At 37.3% G+C, this 11,445-nt stretch overlaps 2 protein-coding genes across 3 annotated transcripts in view; one reads left to right on the forward strand and one right to left on the reverse strand.

The window, feature by feature from the left end:
- Window positions 1-4,206: 4,206 nt before the first annotated feature.
- On the forward strand, window positions 4,207-9,131 carry LOC100186836 (leucine-rich repeat and immunoglobulin-like domain-containing nogo receptor-interacting protein 3). 2 transcript variants are annotated; one of them, XM_009862156.3, is made up of 8 exons: window positions 4,207-4,593; window positions 4,833-4,964; window positions 5,456-6,202; window positions 6,424-6,497; window positions 7,138-7,245; window positions 7,403-7,810; window positions 8,555-8,718; window positions 8,818-9,131. In XM_009862156.3, the coding sequence occupies exons 1-8, from the start codon at window positions 4,370-4,372 to the stop codon at window positions 8,827-8,829; spliced, it is 1,869 nt and encodes a 622-aa protein (XP_009860458.1). In that variant the 5' UTR covers window positions 4,207-4,369; the 3' UTR covers window positions 8,830-9,131. The 2 variants fall into 2 exon arrangements, with proteins under 2 accessions (XP_009860458.1, XP_002130298.1); XM_002130262.5 differs by having other exon boundaries at window positions 7,406-7,810; window positions 8,818-9,129.
- Window positions 9,132-10,216: 1,085 nt separating this feature from the next.
- LOC100185209 (caspase-7) overlaps window positions 10,217-11,445 on the reverse strand; it is a gene marked incomplete at its 5' end in the record, with an annotated part of 6,550 nt that continues 5,321 nt past the window's right edge. Inside the window, 1 exon segment of the mRNA XM_018814230.2 lies at window positions 10,217-10,566. Within this exon segment, the coding sequence (XP_018669775.2) occupies window positions 10,408-10,566 (159 nt within the window).

Consider the following 11,445-nt stretch of genomic DNA (forward strand, 5'->3'; position numbering starts at 1 on the left):
CTTTAGCGCTACTGATGGCGAATCCGTAATGAACACTGCTCTTTCTGTGTGCTGAACGAGAATAGATATGATATCACAATAAGATATATGCGGTAATAATTGTGTTTGTTGTTGCTAATAACATTACGTCGAATTGGCTGCCGTCGCCAAAAACGCACACGCCTCGTGCGTCGCTCATTATAATAGGCTTTTGTTTGGTCACAAACGATAATAGGGCTGACGTCACGGCCATAATGGGCCAACCGAGTCTGTTAATTGGGCAAATATATTTGGTCTGTTAATCTTTGAGGCGTCAACTAATTAAACATCAATATACATTCGTTTCCAAGAAATTCTGAGAATTTGTTTGTACAATTAACGTTAAATAAAAAGTCACAATGCGACAGTCGATTTCATCCTTTTTCATCCGATTTCGAACCTATACCCCATTAACTATAACTTGATTTACGCACATAACTATTACTACCCAGATAAAAAAATGTTAAACCGTTTTTTGTCTTTGGTATTAAATATATAATACTGTGAGGTAAGATGAGATACCTTTAGCACATAAATCCAAATATCTTGATCGTGTTTTAAACAATTATAACAACGGTCTATGGGAGTCGTGAAGATATAGTTTTAAATTTCCCTAAATGTTCTTTATTTAATACCGAATTTATTTAATACGAAACAAGAAAATAGAGTCCAATCTTCTCCCACCCCACTGTGTAAGGTGCCCCAGCTCCCCCAACCTACGCAACTTTAACAACTAGTATCAATAATTACCGTTAAAAACATTTCTGTCCACCCAACATGCTGTAACAACAACATAGCGGCGATGGGGAGCTATAAGGTACACTATAGCTACGAAGCATTTAATTTATATATAGCTGGATCAATTCTGTCCATACAGAGGTATGCTTGCGTTTTGCTAATTTGAAATAATATATCATACCAACTTAATATACAATAGGGTGGGAAAAGATGGGACTTACTGTATTTTCTCGTCCTATTTGGTAGTCAACTAAGAACATTCAAAGAATTCTAAACCTTATTCTAGCGACTCCCAAAAATAGACCATTGTTAACTGTTTAAAACACGATAAAGGGCGTATTTGGATATTATGTGTTAAAGGTGTTCTGTCTTATCCATCAGTACTATGTGTTTGCGAATTTGCAACGAGTCTTAAGTTGTATATACCCTGTGCTATAGCCAATGAAAGCTGCGCCATTTTTAATAACTCTTTAGTTTTTGGTATTTATTAACTTAATATAAAGTTGGGGTAAAATAGTCTTTGTTGTTATTCTGCTAACTGTTTAATTTAATAGTAAAAAATGTTTTACATCATTAAATACCGTCATCGCCACGAGCTTTTGCGGCTTTGATTATACAGATAAAACGATTTGGTTTTGTAGATTTTAAAAGTTCAAACACCTCACCTTGTTTCGTATAACGATGCAGACGGCTGTGCAAGTAATCGCTCATGAGCGCCACCTAAGTAAAATAATTTAGTTTAGATATTTTTATGTGCACATTATTAAAAATACATAACATTTGAGTGTAACTTGTAAAAAGCCTGTTTAGGCTATTAAAAGCACTATCAGTAGTTTATTGAGTAAAAATGTTAAAATGTAAATATGTCCACAACTTGTTTGTAGAATTGCTAACATTTAAACTATTATAAAATCATTTAGATACCCCGTCCTGTCTCCCCCCTTTGGAGTAGTGTAGTTTTTATTGCCAAACTTTGGAGGGTTTGTTTGTAGCTTATACAAGGTTTGTGTAGTTGTCAGTTAATATAAGTATATTATAGTACTAAATTGTGGTATCACCCCAAAAAGGTATATATTTTGAGTTTGGAAATATTTCGCAATATGGGCTTAAGGGTCCTGTCTGTCCCCACTCTACCATATATTAGTGAACAATGACTTGGAGTATATTAGTTTAACAAATGTCTTGCGGGGGCATATTGTCACACAACAGAGGCAGCATCGGGTGGCGTCTACTAATTTATTACCGCTCGGGAACCAAGATTTCTAACACGGGTCCGGCTCATTGCTGGTTAGCACGGCTGACTCTCTCTAACCCAAAGTAATGGGTTCAGGGGTTGCGCTGCTACCTTGTGGACATGTGTTCCTTTGGCAAGACATTTACTGCAATTGTTTTAACCCACTGGTCACTAATGGGTTGTCTAAATTGTCAGTCATACAGAAACACAATCATTCACAAAGTTATGTACTTACTAACTAACTTGTGGGCTAGTACGAGCTAGGTGTATGAAACAGAACATATACGTATTATACCGACCGTCGTTTTTCGGCCATGCGGGAATAAAGCAAGGTAAAACCAGTCATTGCATATGTTTTTACGTTTCAAATTCATATTTGCTTATACCAGCTTTTATAAGATGTAACTTTAAAATTAACGAATGCCTTTGGCAAACCCAAACTTATTTAGCTAAGAACAAGGCTTGGTGCATCGTAAGCGGGTCTAAAATTAGAACTTTAAGTAGTTTCTAGTGGATCGTAGTTTTACAACAAAGAGCATATGGGTTATTAATATTTCATGATATTAACGGAAGTCTGGAAAGACGGGTTGGGTGTCGCAGTTTATTTAATAATTTAACACTGCATGTCTGGGTAGCTGGGGCGCGCAAACGTAAATGCGTGCTGAAATATAAATTATCCGGTCTGGCTTCTGTAGACATGAGATTGTATATTGTCTTGTAAAGGCACACCGGACCTGAAGAAATTTTTGTTTAAAATTCCAAACCAGCATAATGAAGGGTTATCATATACATGTTCTTTTTCAAGCTTCGTTTATCTTTCCTTTGTTATAACAATGCTCCTTACAATTTACGTGCGTGAGTAGATTTATCAGTCGTATGTGGGTAATTTGGTGGTTGAACTATATGTAGATTCCTATTAGCCGTAATCGGGAGTTACATTTTACCAGTTCCGAAAAAACTTCTGATAAGAACGCCACAAGCAAGCGGTTGAACTGCCAATTCATGTACAAAATGTGGGAAATGGTTTCCAAGGCAGACATGTCACATACAGATTTGCCGTTTGGTATAATTTAATTTGGCACCTGTTCGAAAAACACTGCCTGGGAAATCAAATTATATATTTATGGTCTGTGAAATTCTATAGACTGGCAAAATTGACGTGTTTTGTCAAAACTCGTTTACATAATATTTAATGTTTACAGAGTAAGTTATCAGTGTTCAGGTTCTAATTGTGGATACTTTATTACTACAACTACCACAGCCGAGACTGTAAAAATGTTGGAATTCACTTTGTAGTCTCTTAAGCTTATAGATATATCCATTAATCGCAAGAGCCATTGATATAGTTTGTGGATGCCCGAGTACCTTTGTAGTACAGCTTGCGATGGGCGTGGCCGGTGGTTTCCCTCTGAGACGCATAAAGAGAGAGAGAAAGCGGAGGTGATACTTTTAGTTGGCAAGCATCGTACGATAGTCGTACGAAGAAATTTCTCCGCCGATCACTTTTCCACTGGTTATAAGAATTTTGGGAAAAGGAAGGCAGTGGGAAAAGTTAGAGAGGCGAAAATTGAAGGATTTGCCATATATACCACCGAGATGCGTTGTAAAATTCAACCGTGTCTCTGAGCTCTATTAGTTTGTATCCTCGGAATGTGGTTATTATTGTTAATGTAATTTAAACGTTGGTTGGTCATATTATCGTATTAGTATATACTGTGTGGTGGAAAGTGGTCACTTTTTATAACCTCTACGAGTCTGATGACCTGTAGTAACCCCTATGGACATGACGTAAGAATGCAACGTAGTAACCTCAGTCAGCTGAGGGTCCCTCGCCCCAATTACGATTTCGTTTTCTTTCATTTAAAGTGCTTCCGGATATATTTCTTATTTGATCCTCGCATTGTAATAACGAGAACAATAAAAGTAATCTGGCAGCACTTGCTTCTCGCACTCGGACGCTTTCGTCTCGAGGAACAAAAGCACTTGTGATTATGGCTTTGCTTTGGCCGATTACCCATGAAAAGGAATGCTATTTACGTTGGCTTGCGCGATGTTCTGGACCGTAGTACACTGTACTCTTTCACTACGCGGAATGTTTACATTGGGTCGCGTACACTGACTGAAAGTCGCCACGAGACAAACAGGACAGGGTCGGTTTTTAATCTGAATTTAAGTGGATTCTTAATTAATGCTGATTTCATGCTTCAGAATTGAGGTTTTCGTAGTTTAGTAACAGTGTGGATAGTTTTCCACTTCTATTTTAGGACATTGTAATATATATAACCAACGTTATAGGTTAACTACCCACAGAAATTAGTTAACTACCCACAGAAATTAAGTGAAGCAGACCTATATAGCTGTATATAACGTGACTGGAGAATGAAATTGGCATGGTTCGCATTCATTACATGCTTAGTGGCCTTTGCTTGCAACCACAGTAGTGCCGGTAAAACGGGCAAGAACTGCCCTGCCGGAATCCCACTTTGTCGGTGCCGCAAGAAGGGAACAGTGGTATGCATGAAAAGTAACTGCTTGAAACGATTGCCCACCGGTAACATTACTTTTGAAGAAGGCCTCAAGATTACAGGCATCGTAGTTTCCAGGTATACGTGTGACATATATGACTTTTAAACGTATTTATCACTGCCTGGTATAAACGCGTGTACCTAAGATAGGCCATTGCGTGTTGAGTCGTTTAGGCACTAAACCATATAAAAAGACAATTACTTTGCAGACTGTGGTTTAAACTATAGGATAACATTTAAAAAGTTTATCAGAGTTTAAAAAAGGGTTCGAAAAATTTTGTAAGAATATTAAAATATAATGTTCACGTGCTTTTCAGACAGCGTAGTTTTCGTGTGATTCGGTCACGTGATCTTGCAGTGTTGCCGAACTTAAAAAGTGCTCGCTTCTTCAATAATGGAATCTACGCAGTGTTGCACGGAGCATTTTCGAACGTTCCAAATCTGAAAAGGTGAGTGAGACAACAGCGGAAGTCATTTTTTCCTAGTTACATTGTTGTGGTGGAGAGTCCATTGATACATGGACAATAAACGCTCAGGTTACACGATTATTGTATTCTGTAAACTATGTAAAGCCTCCACGTTACATACATTATCTGTTTCGAAATGATACAAAATCACCTGCGCGTATAAAAATGTGTGTCAGAACTTCTGATACTTTAAAACGTACGAGAAATCTTCCCATTTATTATTACACAGTCTAAGTATTGCAGTGGGAATCGAAATTTTGCACCGTTTGTGCTATTACGAATTTGGTGGATTGAATGTTAAGTGTGTTGGACAGAAATTTAATAATTGCCTTGCATGAAATTTATAATTTATGAGCATGCATGGCCTTTACGTCAGAAACCCCTAAACATAAGTGACTTCGAATATATTCAGTATTTCATTTGTGTTGTCGCATCAAAGGCAATATAATAAAAATGAGTTAACTGTCATACAGGTTAGACCTGCATAAGAATATGCTAAGCGCTGTTCCCAACGAGATACGCTCCTTGCCAAATCTTAAAAGTCTCAACTTAGGTGGTAACAAGATCAAGTCTATTCGACCAGACGTCTTTGTCGGAAATCCCCTTCTTAAGAAACTAATATTAAAAAGAAATAGAATTGAAACTTTCCCCAGCTCTCTACCACCATCGCTGGCGAAAATTTCAATAGGCGATAATTTAATTCCACGTTTTGGGGACTTGCGGTATTTGAAAGGTTTGAAGATTATAAAAGCAGAACAAAATCGACTGACAAGTATTGGTGCTGACCTATTGCCTTCTTCGCTCGTTGAACTGAGCGTCTGTAGAAACCGATTAACTTCCACCATTGAATCTTTAGACGTGAGCAATTTGATGCATCTGCGTCGACTTATGTTGGGTGGAAATATCGGGATTGGTCCAATTACTCAAAACACGTTTTTCCGCGGTATCAACAGCTTACAAGAGCTTGGAATCGGGCATTCTAACATTGATGTTATTCACCCTGATGCATTCGCATGTTTAGCTCACCTCAGAGTGGTGGATATGGGAGGCAACCTTCTCAGAAAAGTGAATTTCGATTGGTTCCATTCCAATATTAATCTCCGTGAGGTTAAAGTTTCCGGGAATCCGTTGGAATGCAACTGTGAGTTGGTTTCCTCTCTTGAAAGTCTCAATCGGAAAATTCTGAATTCGTTTCCAAGAGATTCAACAGGAACGTTCAGGTACTTTCGTACTTATGTCTTACGTCATTTGAAGCAAATTTTAATTTAATTTGTGTTGATTCTCCACTAATGTAAGTCTGTAATATGCCAGTACAAAATTTTTAAGATTTTGAGGTATGCATTTATGTTATGCAGCCGCCATTGGTCTGTCGCCAATTTTTATAACATAAAACATGTTTCAATCCTTAAATAATATTTTTAAACAAATTACATTTATTTAGGAGTTTTGCAATTGATTCATCCCACATCGTATGCAACGACATCGACATGAGATTGGCCACCATGCAACATGGGGGTATGTAACATTATTTCGTTCCCACGCTTGGACCTTTGTAGTGTTTATGCGATAGTAATAAATAGATTAACAACTACGTTTATTCGTAAGTCAAACGCATTTGTGGTTCACACATTACATATTGCTATTTGTTAGAAACCTGTATCATTAGAAGTAGAATGAAAGAATGATGTAGAGCAGTGCTCTTCAACCTTTTATGGGATGGTGAACCCCTAAAGTTGTTGCGTCGAACTCATGCACCCCTGACGAACTCATGCACGTAAAACTAATGAAGTTTCACAATTCCCAGTGATGCAAGATATAGAATTCATATAAAAAAAATGTAGGAAAGTGGCTAAATTGGTTAAAAAAGTTTAAAATGAAAAAATATTGCTGAAAATTGTTGAAGTTTGTGATGCACCCTTGCATACCTTCTTGCACTGGTGCACCCCTGGCATATTTTGGTGCACCCTAGGGTGCACCGTGCACACCGGTTGAAGAGCACTGATGTAGAGTAGTAGACGTATAGAGCCTACTTATGAACAAAATATATTCTAACATCTAAGATAACATATATGAGCTTAAGATAAACATGGAGTTAAAAGTTTTATATTCAGTGTTATAATTGTATTTGTATAAATCAGACCTTTTTCTTCTACAGAAATGAATAAAAACTACACCAGCATTGTGAAATCTCGTTGTACAATTCAAGGTCCCAGTAGTGGAAAAAAACCAATCTGTCGTCATCTTGCAGCACCTATTGCGTCAGGTGGGTTAACAAATTTTGAAATATTAAGTTTGTCTTCAAAAGCAAACATGGGCTGTCATTTTTGTACTGATACTGATCAGAAGGTCCGTGTTACCTACACGTACACATTTTTTTAATTTTAATTTATTGATATTAACTTAAAACATTTTTGCATCAGTAGACAAAGTCGTTACTCGACCGAAACCGACCCTCTTTGCTACTCGCTTCATTCCCAGCTCTACAAGAAGTACAGCAACCAGTACCCTACGACCCACAACCAGTACCTTACCACCGACAACTACAACCCTACCACCCAGAACCAGTACCCTACCACCCACAACTTCAACCCTACCACCCACAACTACAACCCTACCACCCACAACCAGTACCCTACCACCCACAACCAGTACCCTACCACCCACAACCAGTACCCTACCACCCACAACTACAACCCTACCACCCACAACTACAACCCTACCACCCACAACCACAACACTACCACCCACAACCACAACCACCACAATACCGCAAACTACTACCTCTACCAAACTACCTGTAACTACCACCTTAGGAAACAATGCTCCAGGTATAGTTGGTTAGTTTAATTAGTATTCAACTTCAGAGTATCTTGCTTTAAACCAGTGGTTCTTAAACTTTTTTCTATGCCTTACCCTTTTAATAAAGATGCTTATCAGATTTACCCCCAAAATGTAACATGGCGCCCATTTATTAAAAAGGAAAAACAACTAATTACATCAGTTATATTTAAACTTAGGGCGATGGGTGCGCTAGCTTTTCGGCAATGAGTTGTTTAGTTTCTATTGGAGTACTACAATTAACACAACTTTTCTATCCCGTTAACTGATGTGGATTCTGATTGGTAACTCATTTAACCTCTAAATACGAGGAATTTGGCCTCGGGTGAATTTACCCCAGTTTAAGAAGTGCTGCTTTAAACAGTAGCTTCGCCGCAGGTTGTGTACATTTAACATCCAATTATAGAGCAGCGTTTCTTAAACTGGGGTACATTTATTCCTGGAGCATTTTTCTCGTATTTAAAGGGTAAATGAGCTACCAATAAGAATCCACACCAGTTGACAAGTCAGAAAATTTGTACCGATTGTGGTACTTTACAAGACATTAAAAGGATCGTTGCCAAAAAGCTAGCACATCTGTGGCATTAAAATATAACTGATTTAATTATGAGCGCTTTATTACATATTTTTGGTAAAACTGATACGCATCTTTGTTAAGGGCGTAAAGTAAAGCATACAAAAAGTTTAAGAACCACTGTAATAGAGCAATTTTATAACGTCATAATGTATTGCAGACATCCAGGAACGTTTCTGTACGGACGATGGCGTGACTTGCATATTGCCATTTGTTTATGATGGAGTCAGTTACAATGAGTGTGCTCCTTATAGATCAAGTACAACGTGGACGTGGTGCTATACTGATGATGGTGGTACATGGGATTACTGTGCAAAGTGTCCGGTAGGTCTTGTTAATATAAAATTGGACTTTGAATTTAAGGAATTGGGTTTAGGCTATGATGTTGTAAGGAAAATAGTAATACGTTACACTACCTTTCAGGAGTTAAACTGATGAAATGGAAAGCAACACCACATAACTCTGTAATGCATGTGCATTGTCGTCAAAGCTTACGCTTTTTGTTGAAACAGTCCATAATAAAAGTTCCAGTTTGCGCCTTATAAGTGCACTAAATAATGCTTGTACTTGTAAATAGGGCTTCTCTGCATTGCATTTTACACACACACATATATAAGTACTGCACCCTTGCAGTACGATAATCTATCTGTAATCGCACTGTGAACAAATGTTCCAACGAGTTCGATTAAACACAGCATATTTATGTTACTTCGTAATACACTTTCAAGCATATTGTACAAAGTATTATGTAAACTAAACCAGTGGAATAGGCTAAACAGATATTATAGAAATCCTATATTGGATTTCATCACTTTCGTAAAATTTTTAATATAGATTACTCGTTTGACTAACCCGTCACACAAATATAAATGAGATATGACGACAAAAAAATCGGTTTGGGCAACAGATTAACTTATATTCTAATTACCTCACACATTTGTAAATTGAGAATTCCTAAAGTTCAAATAATATACACCTCATTCGTGGGTATAACGTATCCGCATCGAATATGTTTTCATAAAGCAGTTGTTCTTGTTTTATCCGTTGTTAGGTTTCGAATAACGATATATATATTAGGGTGGGTAAAGACGGGACGCCCTTAACACATATTGTCCAAATACCCTGATCGCGTTTTAAACAATTACCAACGGTCTGTAGGAGTCTTTGGAGTATAGGGTTTTATAATTCTTTGAATGTTCTTTGTTTACTACCAAGCGGGCGAGAAAATGGAAGAAAAAGTGTCCCATCTTCCCCCATTCTACTATATTTTAAAGATTTTAGTGAACAATGAAATTTTTGCTTACGATATGCGGTTGACGCTGCGCTCCGAAAAGTTTGTTGTTAAAGAGTATTAAGTTAGAAACTGTTAATGAAACCGAAGCGTTATAAACACCTGATGTGGCGGAACAACCAACTTGCGTTTTATAAGGCCAGCAGTTGTAGTAGAACAGCAGAATTTAATATAATACTAGTCATATACACCAACGATGATTTCTCCGTTGGAAACCGCACCATTTTTGAGTGATCATAATATACCAGTTTACGGACGCTCTACTTGCTTGAGAGCGCTGCCCTGTGAGTTTCCCTTCGCGATGTATATCAAAAAAATGATTTTACTACAAATTGAGAAGAGAAAATAGTATAAAAAGTGGCCCATTTTCTCCCACCCTATACTATAATTTAAGAGCGCAATATTTCCAAACTCAAAATAAAAATATATATTAGCACACATGATGAGTTATTTAGCGTTTCGCTCACCGATGTAATATTAGCAATTCGAAAACAGATGGAATTTGACGGGACAGTTTAAAATTCTTGTTAATTTTAATTAAATATTAGATGAATTTATTATTCGTAATACACGTAAAATAGCACAAAATAATATGTACGGTTTGGAAATCAAGCTTAAACATTTTTTTTCTGCCTTTTCTTGTGGTATGGTACACGTTTGGAATAAACGAAAACGTTTTCAGGCTGTTTATTTAATAGCAGTAGATCCCACTGTTTGTACAATTAAGTGCTCGGATTGGTATTTCGTTTTGGCTTTTTGATGAATAGTTCCGCAGTTAGTTGACTGGTGATGGATGGAATCTGCTTCATATGGTTCATGTCAGGACGCTGTGTCCAAGACTCGAAGTTGAAAGCAACCACACGGTTCACTCGCGTTAAAATCTAACGGCAAAAGAAATTTATTTACCTGAGCGTTTTGGCACTACACCAGTGCTCTTCAACCGGTGTGCACGAATATTTCAATGGGGCACCATTACAAAAGGATATACAAGGTTGCATCACAAACTTCAACGATTGTCAGCATTAATATTTAGTTTTGAACATTTTTAACCAATTTAGCCACTTTCTTACATTTTTTTATATTAATTCTATATCTTGCATCACTGGGAATTGCGAAACGTCATTAGTTTGACGTTAAAGCAATCAGGGGTGCATGAGTTCGTCACAACAATTTAGGGGTTTACCAATCCAAAAAAAGTTAAGAGCACTGCCATACACCATAGTACACCATGGCCTACTCAATACACGGCCTAGGAATACACCGAAACTGCTCAGAAAATAAGAGGCCTATTGACGCGAATAATGCCCATTATAATACATTGTTACGTCACGGTTTTATGAATGGATTTTGCTGTCTGGCTGTAGTTTTTGCACCAAATAACAGTTTATTTACCATTCCCGGTTAAATTACCTTATTTTTCGGGTTATTTTATCAACATCTTATATTTTTTATAAATGTTTAAGCATGACTGAACAGATAGGAGTTACTTTTAACCACGTGCCGCATACAAGTAAGTTTTACCGACAGTTTAGTTTGGCTCAGTCGCTGAGTAAAAATAGTATTTGGCTTAAAACAGAAGTTTTTTAAGACAGCCTATATATATCTAGCAAAAGAACACCGCAGTAACAACAAGAGGTTAATTGATATGTCCGTTGTGGACTTTTAAAACCGGTCCTTAAAAACAATATAGGATATTGGATAAACACAAGCATTAGNCTTTTGTCTTAAGGTGCTTATGCCTTGATCTGTCCTGCTGCTTA

Source organism: Ciona intestinalis, chromosome 12 (genome assembly GCF_000224145.3).
Source record: "Ciona intestinalis chromosome 12, KH, whole genome shotgun sequence".
Lineage (NCBI taxonomy): Eukaryota > Metazoa > Chordata > Ascidiacea > Phlebobranchia > Cionidae > Ciona > Ciona intestinalis.